We start from the raw sequence: 21,635 nt of genomic DNA, 5'->3' as shown, positions 1-21,635 counted from the left end.
CTGACAGAAGAGAAGTAAACGTATACTAACGGTAGATAGATTGATGCAGAGATAGATAAATATCAAACAAATAGATATTAGATAGATAAATAATAAACCGATAAATACTACATAGATAAATATTAGAAAGATAGAAAATATTAAATAGATATATATAGATAATTAGATAAATATTAGATAGATGCACAGATGTAGCAGAGATGATAGAGAGATAGATAAATGATTGATTGATTGACAGATAGATATGAGATCGATAGACAGATAGATGATAGATAAATGTTTGATAGATATGAGAGAGATAGATATTTGCAGGCTCTTCCTGTTCGGCCACCTGTGTGACAGGTAAGGGCGTTGGGCAGGTGAGTATGTCGCGCCTGCGCACTGGTGACTTCGCCCTGACTACGTTGCAGCCTCGTCTCACCTGGGTCCAGCAAAGCGGAAGCGAGATCTGCTGCCTCCTCTCCGGGCTGTCATCATCGCCCGCTCCAGCCTCCACCCGGATCCCCCTACGTCACCTGCCTCCCTCCCTCAGCAGGATCCCGGAGCCCGGCACAGAGCTCCAAAGTCAGGACAAGTCCAGAAGCGAGAGCCGCCCCTGCCGCCTCCCTCCATCACTGTGAGTACACAACTTCCTAGAAACTTTGCGACTTCCCCTCGTCTACAATAAATGTATCACTGCCTGTAATACACGATCTAAGTCAGTGATGTGTGGAACTACAACTCCCAGCAGACTGGCAAAACAGCCTGGGAGTTGTAGTTTTACACCAGAACGAGAGAGTTACAGGTTGCTGACCACTGATCTAGTTCTCAATGCACAGGACATGCTGCTGTAGATGGGTTTCACCACTAGGGGCAGTGTTCTGTTGAGTTCATTGATGATTTCACATTTGCAAGGAAAATGTTTACATAGGACTGCTGATAACAGGTACTCAGAGAAGACAAAGCCATGTCCCATTGCGAGAATATTCCATATTATTAACTGTGGCCGTACGTATCTCTTGCGGCACTTCTTCTAAATGTGTGAAGTTTTATTCACCAATGTGCAAGTTCCTTTTAAAGTTTTTTTTTTATTTGTTATTATTGGTTAACTCTTTCCTTGCCGCTCCCAGGTTGTAGTTGATAAAATCGTATTCCTCTACAGATGTAATGCAGTGAATTTGTCATTTAGGGTATGTTCACACGGCCAAATTTCAGACGTATACGAGCCGTATTATGCCTCGTTTTACGTCTGAAAATACGGCTCCAATACGTCGGCAAACATCTGCCCATTCATTTGAATGGGTTTGCCGACGTACAGTGCAGACGACCTGTTATTTACGCGTCGTCGTTTGACAGCTGTCAAACGACGACGCGTAAAAATACAGCCTAGTCAAAAGAAGTGCAGGACACTTCTTTCAGACGTTTTTGGAGCTGTTTTCTCATAGACTCCAATGAAAACAGCTCCAAAAACGGACGTAAAAAACGCCGCGAAAACGGCGCGAAAAACGCAGCGAAAAATGCGAGTTGGTAAAAAAACGTCTGAAAAGCAGGGTCTGTTTTCCCTTGAAAACAGCTCTGGATTTTCAGACGTTTTTGTTGACTACGTGTGAACATACCCTTATTGTGTTTGTGAAGGTGCAGTCACACAGGGCGTATTTGCCTTGTATTCCCGCAGTGTAAAATTGTACAATGTCTAACGTGAAAAATATTCCGCAACACCAATTTCTTGCGTTCAAAATCTTTTTCCCATAGGCTCAAATTGTACGGTTTTCTGCAGCACTCGAAGGGTGCAGTCACACGTGGCGTATTTGCCTTGTATTTTTTCAGCGAAAACATATGCTGCAGAAAACGTTACAATGTAACCTTATGGAAGAAAACTTCCGCAATGAGAGAACTAGAGAAATCCGTCTGCGTTGCAGAATGTTTTTCCTATAGGCATACATTGTACAGTTTTCCATAGCGTATTTTTACACTGCGGAAATACAAAGCAAGTATGCCACATGTGACTGCACCCGGAGGCCCCCTGCACACGGCCGTAGCCGTAATCACTGCCACCCGTATTTACGGACCGCTCTACCATTATAAAGTATAGGAGCACGGTCCGTAAATTCCAAAAAATAGGACATGTTCTATTTTTTGTGGGTCGTTTCTACGGCCCGGACACCTTCCCGTAAATATATGGGAAGGTGTCCGTGGGCCATAGAGATGAATGGACCAGTATTTTGATCCGCAATTACCGATACGTAATTGCGGATCAAAATTACAGTCGTGTGGCTGGGGCCTTGTGGTCATTGATTTCTGTAGAGTAACTGGCTTGTACAGTTACCTCCCTGACGAGAATGGGGGATGGGTTCCCCTTTAGTTTTGGCATTAGTTGGGATCCCATTTGGTAGACTACACTGATCACTCTTTTATGGCGTATCCGATGACGATATACAAGCAATTCATTCTCTTTAGGGCTCCATAGTGTCTGCATGTAAATTCACCTGCAGTCCTACATAAAACCAGTGATCAAATGACAAACTCTCTACTGCTACATCTGGGAAACTAAATTCTGCTACATCGTTAAGCTTTATTTGCATAAAACTAAACAGCCTCTTCATGCAAAGTAACCCTAAATGCCAAAAAGATAGAAAATACAACATATAGTATAAAATGTACAATCATCTGTCGTTCAAAATTTAGTGAATTTGGCGCACATCATGTAAATGTTCTGCATATAGAAAACCCATAGTAAAATGACACTTTATTTTATTCTTTGTTACTTTGTGTCACTTTAGCACTGAGGTGATTTATTATGCCTCAGATTTGTGTCATTGTCAGCAGACGCACATTGGATGGCATCACATGTCCCTGGTATAGAATCCAGTCATTGTTATCTGTCAGCGCCGGTGTACACTGCTGACATTGTTACAATGACTTTATATCTGTGCTGTCAGTAATAGACCGTTATCGTCCTTCAGTTTGTTTCCCATGATGTGTATTCTCACTGGCTGGTCGTGTCATCTTGGATAAGTTTGTACGTTTATAAAAAAAAAAAAAAAACCTATACACACAGATTGTATACAGATTCAGTTTCAGAAAATGTATGTTCTTTTTCTTATAAATAAAAGTGCTACAATTTTCCAATATACATTCTGTATTAATGCCTCATGGTTATAACCCCTTTTTTGGGTTTCATTTTTACGGCTTTCAACGTGTGGTAAAAACAACAACTTATCTTTATTCTGTGGCTCAATACGATTACGGTGATCCCAAATTTATATAGGTTTTTCTTATATTTTACTACTTTTATTGATTAAACTTTTCGTAAAAAAAAAAAAAATTTGTGTCGCCACATTCTGACAGCCATAATGCTTTTATTAAGCCCCTGGGCTGCCATAACAACCGTTGTCACCTCCTGATCTCACTGCGGGGTGGAGGATGAGCTGTCGGAGGGGGCCACCCCCTGGTTTTCAATGCCTCATGCTGCGGTCGCGATTGATCGCAGCATTTGAGGGGTTGAACAATCAGGAACAGCGCGATCGCTGGTCCCGGCTGTTAGTCCTGGGTGTCCGGTGTAAAATACAGCCGACACCCGCAGCATATGGAGCGCGCTCAGCGCGTGTGCGCGCTTCAAACATCACCCCCCGCACCTGGATGTAATGGCACATCCGTATGCATGAAGGGGTTAAAGATCTCTGCTTGTTGTTGTTCAGTAGGAACAATCATTGTTTACTTCCAGTGGATAAAATTATGTCCATGGTCATGTGATGGACACACAGGTGCGCGGCTCGTTACAGTACGTGCATCAGAGCTGCGTCTTCTAAAGTTCCCAGCACCTGTGTGTCCATCACATGACCATGGACAGAATTTTATCTACTAGGAGTAAACAATGTTCCTACTGAATAACAACAAGCAGAGATCTTGAAAACATGAGGAATTAATATATTGGAAACTTGTATAACTTTTAATTATACAAAAAATTACATTTGTTTGCTGAAACCGGGCGCCTTTAACTTTTCCTGAATTGTTATATAACTTGTCAGGATACCAATTCAGTACAATCTCGTGCTCTCCGCTAAAAAAAAAAAAAGTGTGTTTTTTTTTTTTTTACCTTGTCTATTGGTTATGGATGACCAACGGATGGTGTTCGTCATAGACATCCATCGGAGGTCTAAGTTTTTTTTTGAACATGTTTATTGGCCTACATTTGTTGTATATGCCAAGAAAAGCGTATATACTTGCAATACACCTGCAAGCAGCTTCACATTAATTTTAATGGGAAATATTCCATGTAATTCATATAAGGCGTATTTTTACGCTGCTTAAAAAACGCTTTGCAAAAGAAAGTGACCTGTCACTTCTAAGGCTGGGTTCACACGACCTATTTTCAGACGTAAACGAGGCGTATTATGCCTCGTTTTACGTCTGAAAATAGGGCTACAATACGTCGGCAAACATCTGCCCATTCATTTGAATGGGTTTGCCGACGTACTGTGCAGACGACCTGTTATTTACGCGTCGTCGTTTGACAGCTGTCAAACGACGACGCGTAAAAATACAGCCTCGTCAAAAGAAGTGCAGGACACTTCTTTGGACGTTTTTGGAGCTGTTTTCTCATAGACTCCAATGAAAACAGCTCCAAAAACGGACGTAAAAAACGCAGCGAAAAACGCAGCGAAAAACGCGAGTTGGTCAAAAAAACGTCTGAAAAGCAGGGTCTGTTTTCCCTTGAAAACAGCTCTGGATTTTCAGACGTTTTTGGTCACTACGTGTGCACATACCCTAAACGCGTTTTACAAACTGATTTTCCCACTTCCTATTGACACGTCAAAAAAACGCTCCGGAAATACGCCTCAAAATATGCTTGGTAAAAAGTTTTTGGAAAATCCGCTCCACAAATGTTTCGATCAGCCTCGTAATTTTCAGCCTGAACGTATATTGTGTGAACATAGCCTAATTCTTTTCCCGTGCCCCATAGGAAAAGTGGAGCAGTGACCAATCAGGTTGCATCAATCAGCCTCTTTAAAAAATAAAAAAAAAAGATCTGTAATCTGATTGCTCACTGCAAGTCGTCGTCACATTTGGACTCTGCGGACCTCAAGCTGTGCAAAACCACAGCAGAACAGGAAGTCTGAATTTAAAGGGGTTGTCCAGTTTTGAACACCCATTGTCCTATCCCCTATTAAGGAATTCTGAGTTAATAGATGGAAGTCTTCTGTTCAGAACCCTCATCTCTTGGCCAGAGTGGAGAGTGGTTACAAAGGGTGTCTCCTGTCCTGGAGGACCTGTCCTACATTACACAGACAGCCTTATGATATGAATGGACATGGTGTAATTCTTAATTTCCCCTATGGTGGCACTGCAGGGAAATGTAAAACTTACTGCCACGTTTCCCCACAGATTACAGCTGGGGGACACTTTGTGATCAGCTTATTTTCAAGGGACCCTTCTAACAAGTCAGGATTGTTAATAGCAAAGAAGCCCTTTAATTAATGGTAGTTAGGAGACCATTACTGAGTTCACGAGGGTCCGGACACCTGGTTCTGAGGCGTATAATACTAGAGGCAGTTTTATAATTATTGCATTACTTCCTTTCATTTGCAGAAAATAAATACGTTCTGCAATTGTTTTCTGACTTGTCACTGTGTACATGATGTTACGTAATAAGCTCTTAGGGGATTTCTCTGATCTTGTACTGGTCTTGTACCTATAATTATGGACCAGTGCTAGAGATATACTGGAAAACCAGTGGCTATCTGCAACTCTAGACCATCCTTCATGCTGGCTCATCCAGAGGTGTAACGTGAAGCTTTTGGGACCCAGTGGAAAAACTGTAATGAACCCCCCACCCACCGTGTGCTATATATAACACCGGTGTTACATGTCTGAGGCCGGATTCACACGAGCGTGTGCGTTTTGCGCGTGCAAAAACGATGCGTTTTGCTCGCGCAAAAGTTCCATGTGGCATGAGTATTTGGTGCGTGCCTGCGTGATTTCCGCGCATATGGCAGCGTGATGACACTGTTTTTATGTTTACAAACATAAAAGCAGGAGGTGTTTTTCTTTTTTCATTCATTTATTTTACTACTGTAGTGCGAAACGCACACGGAAGTGCTTCCGTGTGCCGTGCGCGATTTCCACGCACCCATTGACTTCAATGGGTGCATGATGCGCGAAAAACGGCCAAGTATAGGACATGTCGTGAGTTTAATGCAGCGCACACACGCTGCGTGAAAATCACGGACTGTCTGAACGGCCCCATTCACTAACATAGGTCCGTGCGACGTGCGTGATTTTCATGCGCGTATCACGGACGAAATACACGTTCGTGTGAATAAGGCCTTATGTGACAGAAGGGCCCAGTGCCGAGGTATGACTGCACTGGCTATAGCTTAAGAGTTATGCGGGGACCAAAAATTATTAGCGGTGTAGTCACTGCAGTATGTGAGTACACCCGCTAATATACATTCCGGTCCCCCATCACGCTGGTTCTGAGATTTTTATAGCGCTGCTGGATGATTGGCAGTCTTGTTGCACAGCCTTCTCTGATGACGATACGACTCTTCGTCATGTGACCAACCCCGCTGTACTCCATGTACTCGCTGTACTACTGCTCCTGCTTGTACATGGAGTACAATGGGATGGGTCGCATGACTAAGAGTCGTATCGTCATCAAAGAAGGCTGCACAACTAGACTTCCGGTCCCCCGGCATCGCTATGAAAATCTCAATGAGAGAGACTGAAGACCGGGATGTATATTAATGAGTGTGCTCACATACTGCAGTGACTACACTGCTAATAATTTTTGGTCCCCGCATAACCGCTTTAAAGCGTAACGGTCCTTTCAGCAAACTTTGGACTTGTCATAGTTACATCAGAAGTTTTGATCGGTTGGGTCGTCAAGCTTAAGACGTGCTCACAGACTTTCGGTGTGAGCCCGTCTTCAGGCATACTAGGATTGCCGATCGCAGCCGAAGAGGAAAAGAGCATTTAGGTAGCACTCTTGCCTGTTTGTTTTAGCCATCGCTGAGGGTCTCGGCACCTGGACCCCCACCGATCATTTCGCTAAGACATGTCAAAAGTTTGTTGAAATTACAATTACTCTTTAATCGTTTCATCTATCAAAAATCCATTTGTTGACAAGAATATTGTGTGTGAGAGGGATGAAGGGAATGTCCCCTTGGCTTTAGTCCCCATTGATACCTAAACTGGAAAAACCAGCCATCACTTCCTAATTCATGGAGGTCGAACTTCCTCTAAATAAATGGCACTTCCGCACTAGTTAAGCTCCTTCACAGTTTTGCATTATATGGCTTCTATCCTGCTGTGCATGGATCTGCTACACAGCCCAATTCACTTTGTTCCAGGGATAAGTGGAAGTCTAAGAGGTCGGACCCCCACTGATCATTAAGTGATTGCATATCCTAGTGATATGCGCTCAGTTCTTTGGGTGGGATGGTTATAATATGATGGACCTACCAGAATGTTTCGAAAAATTGCCTCCATTACAATTCTCTAATATGTTATTATGGGGCTCACTGCCTTTAGCAGGGGGACTAGAAGTAGGGTGTAGAAAATGTTATAGTATCCAATTAACAAAAAAGGGTTTACCGGAATTCCAGAAAATATTCCTAAAGTAAAAAATAAAAAAAAATACCCGCACTTCCCTCATCACCATGCGACGCCATTTGGCCGTGGTGTGATGCGGAGTCCTTCCAACTCTAGTCATGTGGCGTGTTCATATTGAATAGTCACCGGCTCAGAGCAACTACGCATGCACTTATGTGCTGCAGTGTTTCGAAGTGCAGGAGTGAAACTGCGACAGGTGATGTATAAGTAGGTTTCTGCAACAAAGAATAAAGTACTTTTAGGCCCCCTGCACACGTAGCAGATTTGTTGCGGCTTTTCCTTCCAGATTTGCATGCAGGAAAGCCTGCAGCTGACGACTGTTGCAGGCAAGTGGATGACACTGGAAAAATTTTATTCACATGCTGCTGAACATTTTCCATGCAGAAATTATAGCACGCTGCAGATTTTCTAATACGCATCATGCTCATTCTGTTCTGGATGTTTACTGCGGATTTGACCCTTTTCAATGTAGAAAATGTGGAAATGCTGTAGAAACCATGCAACAAATCTGGTACCTGTGTGGCTACTCTAAGGTCATGGTCACAGGGCAGATTTGACCACGATTCCATGGCAGAAATCTGAGGTTGAACCCCATATTTATATTTTGCAATAAAAGCTGCCCCTAAATCAATGGGGCTAATATGCCTATGGCTACACGACATTGTTTTCTCTGCGGAATACACTGCAGAAATCGCATCAAAAAGTGACATCAAATGTATTTATTTTTTGCAGTGATGAAGTTTTCACTCTGCTTGCTGAAAAATTTGCCCCCCAAATTCTCATTGAAAACAATTGGAGGTTTTTAACAAATGGAATACACGCTGATGACGACATGGAAAACGTGTCGGAATCCGCATGAATTTTCTACCAGGTGAATATGGTCTTAGGGCTCCGGCACACAATGCGTACATACAGCGGAATTTACGTCTGGAGTTTCTGTGCGGAGATCCCGTGGCGTGTTACAGTAGCAGCAAAGTGGATGAGATTTAATAATTCTTATCTACACGCTGTAAGAAAAAAATCGGCAGACATTGATTTGGGCTGCGGATTCTCAATCTGCTGTATGTTAACTTTTCTTGTGTAAACGTTGCGGACCTCACTGACCATTACCCTGCGGTTCCATCACTACTATTTTATGAATGTGGTCTGAAGTTTATTGATATCATTTCAGGTATTCACACCAGCTTTTCAAGCAATTCCCTGCTATAGCTGTTCAACAGATGCAAACCTAGTGCTGTATTTCTTTCATGCGCCTAAAAATTCTATATATATATATATATATATATATATATATATATAATTAGTGATAAAGATGTTGTAACATGGGTGGCACCTGTTTTACACAAACTTATTCCATCCACTTACGATGGATTCGCCTATTGACTCACATAACTCTTGATTAAATAATAAGTTAATTATTGAACATTCCTGCAAACCGGTGTCTCTGAAATTCATGCAACATTTCTCATAAAGTTAATTGTCAGTATAGACGGCTTCTAATATGAACCTCCGAATTCAGTCCAGGATCTTGCAGAATTTAATATTTTTACAATGAAGTGGATGAGTTGGGCATATTCTCTTTACTATACTGATTTTGTTTTGTTAAAAACAGATATCCTTATTGAAGCTAATGTTCCTCTTTTTCTAATATACGGTTTAGTTGCTTTTAGTTTTATAATCGTTTTATATTTGCTGTAAAGGAAACCTGTTTCCCATGCATTCACTTCCTGGAGAGCTTGTGGTGGGCTTGTGTTAATACAAAGCAGCCAATCTGTACAAGCAGAGCCGCAGCTGCCTGAGCCTTCAAAGGGGGTATTCCCAACTTAGACATTTATGTCATGTTCACAGGATACGCCCTAAATGTCTGATAAAAGCAGGTTCCAGCTCTCCATTCTCTTCTACAGGTGTTACTAAAACAGTCAAGCACTGTTAGGCTGTTTCCGTAACTCTCAGAGAATTTAAAGCGTGTGACCTCTTCTCCATTAGTACCCGCCTGGAATCTGCAGCCATTGGTAGCCTCCCCAGGCAAAACGGGGGTCGGCTGACCTCTATTCTCGAAATAGCTGTAAACCCTAGAGTTGGGACCCGCATCCATCATACATTTATGGCACATACTGTAGATGTGCCATAAATGTCTGAGTTGGCAATAACCCGTTACTGAGACGTGAGGTTGATTTCCGACCACTTCAGACTCCAATAAACAATGCAGCTAATCTAGTCACTGATCATAGCAGCACTCCAATGTAGCTACCTGTCAACCATAAAAAAAACAAAATAGTAGCGGGTAAGCATGACCCAAAGTGTACAGCAATGTGTAGGAGTCTGTGCGGCTCCATACTACAGGCAGAGCTGGATTTAGGGGGTGTAAACCTGGGCAATAGTCAAGGGTCCCAAGGTACGGAACCTCAGCAGCAATCTAAAACCTCCCAGTTTTATTTAGAAGTATATGATGGTATGATTTCGGAATTAAATTGCACTATTATGTGGTAAATATATGGCAGTATTATGTGGGTTAGACATTAAAAGAACTGTCCAAAAATAGCAAGCGGGCGGCCTACTTTGCTTGTTGCCCTGGGTGCCATATTCACTAAATCCGCCCCATGCTACAGGGACTCCGTCTAAGCTAGACCTCGTGCACATGGCTTTTTTATTAATAAGAAGCCATAATGACGCACCCTAGAAGTGCATGGGGCCTTTACTGTGCCTTCGATTTCATACAGATGAATACGGTGTTTTTTTTTCTGTTTGATTCCTCACAAATCTGACAATTGCGGCATGCTCCAAGGAATACCGGATGTATTGAAATTTTCTTCCCTAGAAGTAATGTTTCTACGGGAGAATTACTCCGCACATATGGCAACTGACAGAGCAGTACAGTAATACGCAGAGTGTCTCCGTGCCGTGTCCATGAGGCCACTTCAGATTATTGTGTGTAGGAAATGCAGACTAGACGTAGACGCGATAGTTGAGTCATGCAGTAAACCCATGGGAAGATGTCTCTGTACCACGCATTGGTATAGCAACACTGATCTCTAGGGACAAATGTTGTGCAGTTTTTTATTTTTTGGTGAAAAGGTGTGAACATACCCTTATAGAAGAAAAAATACAATGCAGCAAGTAACAGTAATAGCCCTAAATCTGGGTTCATGCTGCCAAAATCTGCAGTTAATCTGCTTTAATTTTTACCGCAGGAGAGTGAATGAAACCAACAGCAAAATCTGTTCAGCAAAATCTATTAGTTTATAGAACAGATTTTAAAACTTGCATGAAAATGTGCCGCATCTTGCTGCAATGTTACCCTTTTCACTTCCTTATGCCACCTCTTGGCTGGCGTACTTTATACCAATATTTTGCGCCAAAAGAATGGAGCGCGCCATTAATAAATATGGCACATTTTATGTCGCTGTCTAGTGAGGTGTAAACTAAAGGGGTACTAAATTTGGCGCATAGCCTGAAAATAGGTCGTGTGAACCCAGCCTTAGGCTTCGTGCCTCATGTTCTAGCGGATCTGTCAGAGGACAATGAGAACGGAAGTAAACGTTTAAGTGGGTTTTGTTTTTGCATTAGTTGTGCTTACACCAGCCAATAATCGGCCGGTGCAGCGAGCGCCGATCAACGAGACATCATTGAACGCGGTCGTTTGCTCCTGTCACACGGAACTATGGATGGGGATGAGCGGTCGTTACTCCATCGTCCCCATACGTTATCATGTCGGCAGCGCGTCTCCCTGTTTACACAATGAAATGTGCTGCCGACAACGATAATCTTTTACTTTTTTTTTAAACGATACGACCAGCAGATGATCGTGCGTTTGTTCGTTCATCTGCTGATCGTTCCCCTGTTTACACAGAGCAATTATCGGCAACGAGCGTTCTATAAACGCTTGTCTGCCCGATAATCATCCTGTGTAAAACCCCCTGGCTCCCTTCCTGCAGGTTTCCGTTTTTTGGGCTGAAGCAATAGTGTAGTCCGGCTGCTTTATTATTTTTTACGGATTACTTTGTTTATTTAAGGGTTTGGCTAAAATAAATATAGAGTTTACATAGACTTTATGGAGCCAAGATGAAGACTGTACCATGTGTTCTCTTCAATGGCAGTCTACCTACATCGGCCTGGTCTGTGCCACGGGGCAGATCTTCATGAGATATCACAACAGGCAACGTTGTTTGTGAGCCTTATTTTTATATTTTTATTTATCTGACCAGTTTCCATTGGAAGTAATGAAAGTTGCAGGGGATGATAATTCATGTTGTGTTGCAATGACCTATAGCTGTCATTGTTCCCTATGGGGATGACTTGTCTCTGACAAAGCAATAACTCATCATGTCCCTTTTGGCATGCCAATCATGTTAACCCCTTTAGTGCCAGTAATCAAACCTGATCGCGACACCGTACAAGTGTATAAAATTTTAACAACAAAATGACACCGCAAAATTTTCAACATAAAATCTGTTTAATTTGTTAGAAACCCTATAGAATAAATTAACCCCCGCATGTTTGATATCTCCATAACCCATACAATATGTACTCATTTTTGGCCAGCAACAAACGACGTTTAAAAATAACAAAAAAGGAAGACATGACAGAATGAAAAAGTTAAAACATTACCTGCGGAAAAAAAAAACCAACAAGACTTCATATAGCTACGTTGATGCAAAGATAATCAACTACTTTTGGTGTTCACACGGCGTAATGTTGCTTGTTTTTGTGCAAGATCAAAGCAAAATAAGATTAACGAAGCTGTGTTGTTCTAGCTGCAGTATGCTGGTAAAAACTGCGACGTGACCAACGTGTGTGAACACAGCCTCTAATGGAGTCATTGCACACAGGCATCTTCCTTCTCTGCTCATTGTGTGGGATAGTTTCTGTCAGACAGCTGTGATGAGGAGGAGTGTGACGTTGTATATGGACACACCTGTTTAACCAACTCACTCTGTACATAATGGGCTGTTAAGTGTCTGACATGCCCCTGACATTGCTTGGGCTGGAGATTAAAATGGTTCATGTCTTCAAGATTACCGTGGGAGAAGGCAAATTGCTGAGGATTGTTGACTCATGTACACGACGGACTTTAGCTGTGAATTTCGAATTTAGCCGTATCTTTTTGCTTCCAGCTAATTGTAATGGAACTTTTCCAACATACATTTTACCATTATAATTCAGATTGTTATGTAATCTATTAATAATAGGAATTCTGAAATTTTATGGCGTGAGTAACCTCCAGCCATCTGAGGGCATCTGGTCCTGTTCTAAAAATTGGGCACAACCTGCTAGGCTTGTTAAGCAGTTTCTGCCCTACGTCACTTTTTGTCTGGCATACCTTACACTAATATTTACACCCAAAAAATAGCTCACTTTGAGAACTTGTTGCACTCTTACCCATGCTCCTTTTTTTTTTTTTGTAGACCATTTTCAAAATTGTAAAGAAAAGTGGAAGACATTTCCAAAGCACATAATTAGGTGCAATTTCTGGCACATATTTCTTAGTAAATATTCTCCAGTATCTCATCATTTTATAGGCTATTAGGGTTCATGCACATGGCAGGGTCAGACGGCCTCCGTAGGCTTCTGTATGCCACATCCGAGTGAGCATGCCACGGTTCCTTGTTTGTATGGAATCCAACAGAAAAAGCCTGGTTAGGAAATCTGAGATATACAAAGCCAGACTAGAGGACCCATGCACCTCTATAGAAGCCCTTTGTATAAAACGGCGCGTGCATGAGCTTTTTTGCCTAGTTTTTGTTTTGTTTTTTGAAAATCACGACATAACTGTTTATCTAAATAAGTTTAATTATAAAAATAATATATTAAACATAATATTTAATATAATATAAATTGTTTATTTCATGCTCCTATTTGAATATCTTTTTGAAATAAAAAGACATAAAGACAAACCCCTTTTTAAAATGGAAGCTAGTCCATAGAACGACTGATTGCTAGAAATCCAAACTTCAAAAACTCCCGTTGATCTGCTCTTATGACCAGAGGAAACGGCGGCCGTAAAAGCCGCTAAAAGGTAATGCAGTGACAGTCATTGAAATGAATGGCCGACCATGTAATATACTGACCAGACAGATCTTCCAAAGTCTTTGTTAGCAGCTCTCCTCTCTGGCTAATAAGGGTGGGTCTCAACTAGAAATCCCTCCTCCCATGACATCCATATGACTAACATGGCATATAGAATGAGTTGTCTTTATGAGATGAGCTGTTTTAACGTGATAGATAATAGGGCTGGGCGATTATGACCTTAATCAAAATAACGATTAATTGAACATGTAACCTCGATTACCGTTAATGAACTATTATTTAGGCCACACCCTTTTTTCACATCACGCCCTCTATTTGCATGCTACACCATTGAATTTATATTTATCGCCCGAGCCTGCTGTATACTACTGTATAGAACATACACCTGACACTGCCCTCTATCGCTGCCCTCCACACAGACTAATGCCCCCTATCGCTGCCCTCCACACAGACTAATGCCCCCTATCGCTGCCCTCCACACAGAATAATGCCCCCTATCGCTGCCCTCCACACAGAATAATACCCCCTATCGCTGCCCTCCACACAGAATAATGCCCCCTATCGCTGCCCTCCACACAGAATAATGCCCCCTATCGCTGCCCTCCACACAGAATAATGCCCCCTATCGCTGCCCTCCACACAGAATAATGCCCCCTATCGCTGCCCTCCACACAGAATAATGCCCCCTATAGCTGCCCTCCACACAGAATAATGCCCCCTATCGCTGCCCTCCACACAGAATAATGCCCCCTATCGCTGCCCTCCACACAGAATAATGCCCCCTATAGCTGCCCTCCACACAGAATAATGCCCCCTATCGCTGCCCTCTACACAGAATAATGCCCCCTATCGCTGCCCTCCACACAGAATGATACCCCCTATTGCTGCCCACTAACAGTCTTCTCTGGTCTTAGGGCCTGTTCACATCAGCGTTGGTTTCCGTTCAGCCATAGCTGCCCTCCACACAGAATAATGGCTAGGATAAATAATTGAAAAAACCGAAAGGCACAAGATGACTTCTATTAATTGCGCAAAATTTCGGTTTCGGTTATTTTTTGATTAATTGTCCAGCCCTAATAGATACATTAATTCTCCCGTTTTTAAAAAAACTCCCATAGAACTGTATTATAAGCCGCAGGTCTTATTACACTGGCACGCTGCCTGCATATCACTTGAGTATTAAGCACACTTTTTCATTTGCTTTGATGCACTTCACTAGCAACAAAATGTCCATGAAAGAAAAATAATTATCCATGAAAAAATGGCAGCAATGAAAAGAGGAAATAAAGTCCATAGACAGTCTAGGAAAATGTTTGTCAAACGGTTACAAAACTGTGACTACTTATAAATGTACCCCGGTGGTCCAGAGCTGCATTCATAATTCTGTTGCATTTAGTCAACATGCTGTTAACAGACCCACATGGCTTCCTTTCATGAACCGAGCCATGACTGCTATGCCAAATACGTTTTTAAATGGATCCCAATGAATTCTGAGGAATCCCCATTGACTGCGCTATATTTGCTGTCAAAAAATTTGGAAGCCCCATGCAAAAGCGAATAACACAAAAGTCAAATCGTAACAACTCCGCTAATCTTGTAAATCTCAACACCCTGCGCTTGTTTTTTTTTATTTTTTTCTCTTCTACATCCTATTATTGTACAATACCGATTATAAGGACTTCACTTCCCAGAATGCATATCTGTAGATAAAGATACATGTAACGAACCAGCAGGGGCTGCTTAGATGTTAGTTTATGAGTCTGTAAAATTGAATGCAGCTTTGTATGAGAATGAGCTATAAGACATGTTGTAACCCAGGGCCAGTACAAGACAAGTCGGTGTCTTCCAACCAGTAGTTTCCTTCTATGTCACAGACGGACACAGGGATGACTAAATCGGCTTTATGGTGTAAGGTACCCACTAGGGAAGTTCAGATGTTTCAGCTCCTTGGACCCCTGAGAGTATGACATGTGGGGTAGATGGGATTTTGGCTTAGCTGCAGTCACACCTGTTTTTTTAGGAGTAAGGCTTTAAAGGGGTTGTCCAGAATTGGAAGAACATGGCTTATTTCTTTCAGAGAAAGTGTCACGCCTGTCCATGGGTTGTTTCTGATATTTCAGCTGGGCTCCAATCAACTGAAAGATGTTGAGCTGCAATACCACATACAACCTGTGGACAGGTGTGGTGCTATTTTGAAATCCTATTTTTTTTTCTAATCCTGAACAACACTAATGCTGTTTATTTCCCCTGCAGTGCCACTACAGGGGAAATGTAGTATTACATGTTGGCCATTCGAATAAATGGCTGTTTAGGTAATACATGGACGGGCCGGGGCTGCAATAGCCCCTACTAGTTAGTGGCTCTGGCTCAGAGGACCCCCTTTAGGACATTGAGATGAGACAATGCATTTAACTTAATGTATCTTTAACACCTTTTAATTTTGTTCCTCGATGATCACTACTTGATCACTGATCGTCTTCTAGTTGCTAGTCTTCTAAGCTGCACTGTTATGTAATTCATGTTTATCGGTCCCTCAACAATCTGTCTTATATTCCAGGTCTGGAACGATGACTTTGCATCCTCAGTAATGAAGCTTTCACAGTAGACCACTTTTTCTTCCTAGTCCCAAAAAAACCAAAACAAAAAATGACAAACTTTAAGAAGCTTGTGTTAGGCCAGCGCTTTATGCACTGGAAACTCTGTGCAGCAACTCTTATTTTCATGGGATTTGTGTTTTTAATCCAAAAAGAGGTCGTTGACCGAGAGATGGACGAGCTTGCGGGACATGAAGGGTCTTCTGTCAAAAAGAAAAAAATGTTGGACATGATGATAGAGGCTGTAAATAATTTTAAGGACTCGGTGCCAAAAATGCAGATTAACGCACCAGAAAAACAATTGGATACTGATGGCAAAAGACATTGTCTACCGGGTTATTACACGGCAGCTGAGTTGAAACCTTTCCTTGAACGACCACCCCTGGACCCTAAAGCCCCTGGCGCATCTGGAAAGCCATTTAAAGTGGGTAAACTTAGCCCAGAGGAAGAGAAAGAAAGAGAAGAAGGAGAGAAAAAACATTGTTTTAATGCATTTGCTAGTGATAGAATTTCACTTTACCGAGACCTGGGACCTGACACAAGGCCACCTGAGTAAGCATTTCTCTTTGATGTTATTTTTCTGAATGTTTGCATATGATCTGAAATGCAATTTGCATTAGTGTTCCCTGAAAATAAGCTAAACATTGGGTGGCCTGCTGCTGGGACTCACAGCGATCAATGGTAATCTGTGGGATAACTCGGCAGTTTTCCTGCAGCACCACTGCAGGAGAAATGAAGCATTACACAGTAATTTCAACACTTAGTGAAATCAGTTGGATGTCCGTGTGATGTAGATATGTGCTCTTTGTAGCTGCTCTCCTCTCTGGTAATAGATAAGGGTCCGGGGTATCCACATAATTTAATTCAGAATTTCTTATTATAGTATTGTAAAATGGATTTTCTACACCAGACAACCCCTTAAAGAGTGCACTTACCATAAAGGTGGCCCCTGTGGATGCTATGGGGCCTTTTAGAGATAAGGGAACTATTTACTGATTCCTTCTTCCACACGGAGCGCAATGTTCGTAAATAAAAGCTAGGAAACCGCCCAAGGGTCATTCAACACTTCTCTATTAAATAATATGGGAAGTGAGGGGAGGGGGTACAAGCAATCCCTGGTCCTGTGACGTGGTGAATAGAGTGCACAATTTCTATTCCTGGTGAGATTCCTCCACTTATCTATGTTTTTGGTTACTATGGGATAGGGAACATATAATGAATCAAATTTAAGCTTTATTAATTTAAAAATGTGTAAGGAAACTATTGATCTTACTGCATAGAACAGGGTTATGGGACTAAAAGATTGCCATAGACGAATAGTCTCTAAGAAGAGAAGTGCTGCTCCAATTCCTCCTGAGCAGAAAATGTAAGGTGGACCTGAAGGTTCATACAGCGGAGACTATAAACACACTGTATACATAAAATTCAATAAATGTATATACTGTACTGTATGGGGATTCATGTGAAACCATACACAACACAGTCCTTCTACCTCCAGAAATTGAAATCTAAGCTTGGGGACTGATTCAGAACATATTGTAAATTAGAATATTACATAACTTGGATTGTATTTAGTTATTTAACCTTATTTTTTGTACTTTTTTTTTTTTTCTTACCTTTTTAAAGGTGCATTGAGCAAAAGTTTAAGCGTTGTCCCCAAATTCCCACGACCAGTATCATAATCGTGTTCCACAATGAAGCCTGGTCCACGCTGCTCCGCACGGTACACAGCGTCATGTACACATCCCCCGCCATTCTTCTGAAGGAGATCATTATGGTGGACGACGCCAGTACAGATGGTAAGGTGGAAGGGAAAATGTTAACCTTTTTTTTTTTTTCTCCTATTTTTGTCATATTAAAAATGTTTTTTTAAAAACTAGATTATAATCGAAGTAAATGTTCACTGTCAAACGCCATTTTTCAAATCTGAATCGATTCAAACTTCGGTGCTGATTATATCTTTATAGCGCTCAGAACTCCATTATTTTTTCTACTGAGGGGCTCCAAATCACCTGCATAGACATAACGTTAAGGAGTAAGGCCCTGTTCACATCATGTTTTTTTATTTACGTTCAGCATGTACGTTGGTAGAACTCCCGACGCACACGCTTAATGTATCCATAGGACTTCATTGTCTCCATATGTCAGTATACCGCTAAAAATAGGTATGGAGTAGCTTAGTAGACTACACTATGCCATCCAGAGGAATCCAGCAAAAAAAAAAGTATATGTTAACACGTATATGTTTTTTTAACATGGCAGTTTGTGGGTGACGGATGCCCCTAAAAGGCACCTGTCCAAGGAATCTGTTAAACAGATATGTCATGAGCTGTTCAATAGCTTTTCATGGCAGATGCGTTAATTGGATAACGGATGCCTAACAGTGGCGTCGTCACCCATAGGCTTTAATGGTATTCGTTTAACGGATACGTCATGAAAAGGATCATGAGGTTCACGACGAACACGTTAAATGGGTACCATGGAAGTGTGAGTGATGATGCCACTGTTAGGCATCTGTCACTTTCTTCGTTTAACATAAGTCAAACGTAGGCCAAAAACCGTGATGTGAACATAGACCTATTCCTATCTTAGACATTTATTGCAGCTGCCTCCAGGCAAAGAATGGATGGCAAGGTGGTAGTTATGGAAACAGTCGAGTAAGCGTGCTCGGCTGTTTTTGGAACTACTATAGAAATGAATGGAGAGAGCTGCGCAGCCACATATATTGAACACTAATTATTATACTATTGAGAACTAATAACAAAATATACAGTAAGCTATTAATCCTCATCCTCAAGAAATTATTTAGCACAGAATTTTGCATGTTGATAAAAAGTGAACTTCTACTGCGACTGCAGCTTATGATCTGCTTTGAAACAGATGTTGGTATCTAGAAGCCGTGAAGAAGTTCTTCATTCAATCATTTTTATTTTTTATTCTCGCGTTCGCTGATGATTTGTTTTAAGTGATATACGTGAATAACATCAGCAGGAAACTGCCACCTCACCAGCTTTATTGGGATTCATGCTGTAAAATTCAGCTTATACTTTCGGATATCCTTTTGCGGTTTACATAGCCTATGTACAGTATCCTGTCCTGTAATTACTGATGTTGCGTCACAGTGTGTCTTTTTTTATAGTCCATCCTCATTCAGAAATACATTGATAATTCTGCTACATTTTTCTTGACTTGGACTTCACATCTTATTGGGGAGAATATAGCAAATGGTTTACTCCAGGGTTTTTTGTTGCGTAACAAAAAAAACTGATTTCGCCACTTTCCGAAAATAATGAGAAAAGTGACGAGGCTTTTTTCGTAACAACAAATTTATTATAATTTTACGCCAGAAAACTGGTGTCAATTAAAGCAGAATCTGGTGTAGATTTCAGTCTGTGTAGTGTAGGAATGTAGATTCACACTCCAGTCCTCAACCTTGCGTCTTGTCCCCCTGATCTGAGTACCCCCTTCCGCTTACACATTTACCTCACCACTTCTCTTCTCCCCACCGGGTCCCCTTCAGCTTATCTCTTCATGCGGTGGGTCATTCCAGGTACTGACGTCGGGCAGTGTCAGTACCTATGTGATGACGCAGCACTGATGAGTGCAGCATCGCATTAGTACTGACGCTGCCTGCTGCGTCGCATTGGTACTGACACTGCCTGCTGCGTCGCATTGGTACTGACACTGCCTGCTGCGTCGCATTGGTACGGATGCTGCATTGCATTGGTACTGACTCCTGCACGTTCCCCTAATTCTGTTCTATTCTCATATCTCACCTGTAACATGGGAACGGCCCATCAGCTGTGTCACAGGAGAGGAGCTTCCTACCAGGCAAAAGCCAACCGTAGCCGCTTATGTAGCGCCGCTCATCCCTGTATATTCATAAGCGTCTTTAATTATAAATGTATTATTTACAGGCATGTCAATGGGAAATCTCTGCGACATGTATTACATGTCGATCATATCGCGATAACTAATCTTGTTAGGACATGTAATTGACAGTAAAAAAAATGAAGATTTCTCTAAAGGTTTACAACAATACGACTATCTTTTTTTTTACCTTCAGAATATTTAAAGGATAAGCTGGATGAGTACGTAAAGCCGTTTCAGATTGTGAAGGTGGTCAGACAGAAGGAAAGAAAAGGACTGATCTCCGCTCGATTGCTCGGGGCCTCGGTAGCAACAGGAGACACTCTGACCTTTCTGGATGCGCATTGTAAGTAATAGTGGTGAATCATTATAGTATATGACATAATGTACCCCAACTGGAAGCTGTCAAAGAGGAACTCTAGGGTCCCCCTTACTGAGGCTTCAATTCCTCATTTTTTTTCTGTCGTAATTATGTGATAATCTTCTTTCTCAATGATGTTTGAGTTGCTTGCAGTTTATAACCAAATCAGTCTTTGCTTGCACTCATGGTAGCGTTTATACACCGCGGTAGGCAGTATGAGACCTGTACTTTGTGAATTTCTGATATTTTACAGTTAGGCCTCACAAACACGATCGCATTTTTACGGCCGCAATCTGTCCGCATTTTTCCGTATAAATTGCAGAACCATTCTTTTCTATGGCCCCATGCACTCGATCGTGATTTATACGGATCGGTGCGGTGGCCACAAATCTGGACCACAAAAACTCAGGACAAGTCGTTTTACGGTCCAGATCGGAGGATTCGCCAATACTGGTGAAGTTTTGTGGATCCATGAATCCGGATGACACACGGATGCACAACAAGGTTTTTTTTTTTTACAGACCCGTGGTTTTGCGGACCGCAAAACCAATGCGGTCGTGTGCATGAGGCTTTAAGTGTAGTTTAACTTGAGTCACCGATCCATAGTTATGCAGGCGATGTGTTATGTGGATAAATGTTGTTCAAATTAGGTCAGGTCCATCGGTCACATGATATCATCACATGACCGCTGGATGTGACATCATATAGATGGGATTTATGCTGCAACCTGTAGCCACCACTAGAGGGAGCTTACTGCACACTGTTAAAGCAAAATCTTATGCAGTAAGCTCCTAAGCTCCCTCTAGTGGTGACTGCAGGATGCCAATGTATTCTCTTTTAGACCTATGTCTAAGCAGGGGATTTGGAGCTTTGATCCCTAAAAAGATGTATAAAGAAATTAATCAGCGCAGAATTTCGGGCCTCAAACTACAGGATGATGAAGTGGACATTCACTTTAAAACTTCGAAGGAGTGTCCCCGCTGTCTGTGTAAGGCTGGGTTCACACGAGCATGTTACGTCCGTAATGGACGGAACGTATTTCGGCCGCAAGTCCCGGACCGAAAACAGTGCAGGGAGCCGGGCTCCTAGCATCATAGTTATGTACGACGCTAGGAGTCCCTGCCTCTCCGTGGAACTACTGTCCCGTACTGAAAACATGATTACAGTACGGGACAATTGTCCCGCAGCGA

The 21,635-nt window shown here is 41.9% G+C and overlaps 1 protein-coding gene across 1 annotated transcript in view; it reads left to right on the top strand.

The window, feature by feature from the left end:
- Window positions 1-426: 426 nt before the first annotated feature.
- GALNT3 (polypeptide N-acetylgalactosaminyltransferase 3) overlaps window positions 427-21,635 on the top strand; it is a 37,048-nt gene continuing 15,839 nt past the window's right edge. Inside the window, exons 1-4 of the mRNA XM_075831105.1 lie at window positions 427-616; window positions 16,178-16,766; window positions 17,841-18,013; window positions 20,281-20,430. Of these exons, the coding sequence (XP_075687220.1) occupies window positions 16,267-16,766; window positions 17,841-18,013; window positions 20,281-20,430 (823 nt within the window). The 5' untranslated portion in view covers window positions 427-616; window positions 16,178-16,266. The remainder of the gene's footprint in view (window positions 617-16,177; window positions 16,767-17,840; window positions 18,014-20,280; window positions 20,431-21,635) is intronic.

The sequence above is a fragment of the Rhinoderma darwinii genome, chromosome 6 (assembly GCF_050947455.1).
Source record: "Rhinoderma darwinii isolate aRhiDar2 chromosome 6, aRhiDar2.hap1, whole genome shotgun sequence".
NCBI lineage: Eukaryota > Metazoa > Chordata > Amphibia > Anura > Rhinodermatidae > Rhinoderma > Rhinoderma darwinii.
Note: the sequence above shows the minus strand (reverse complement) of the source record. Positions and strands in the feature narration are given on the sequence as shown.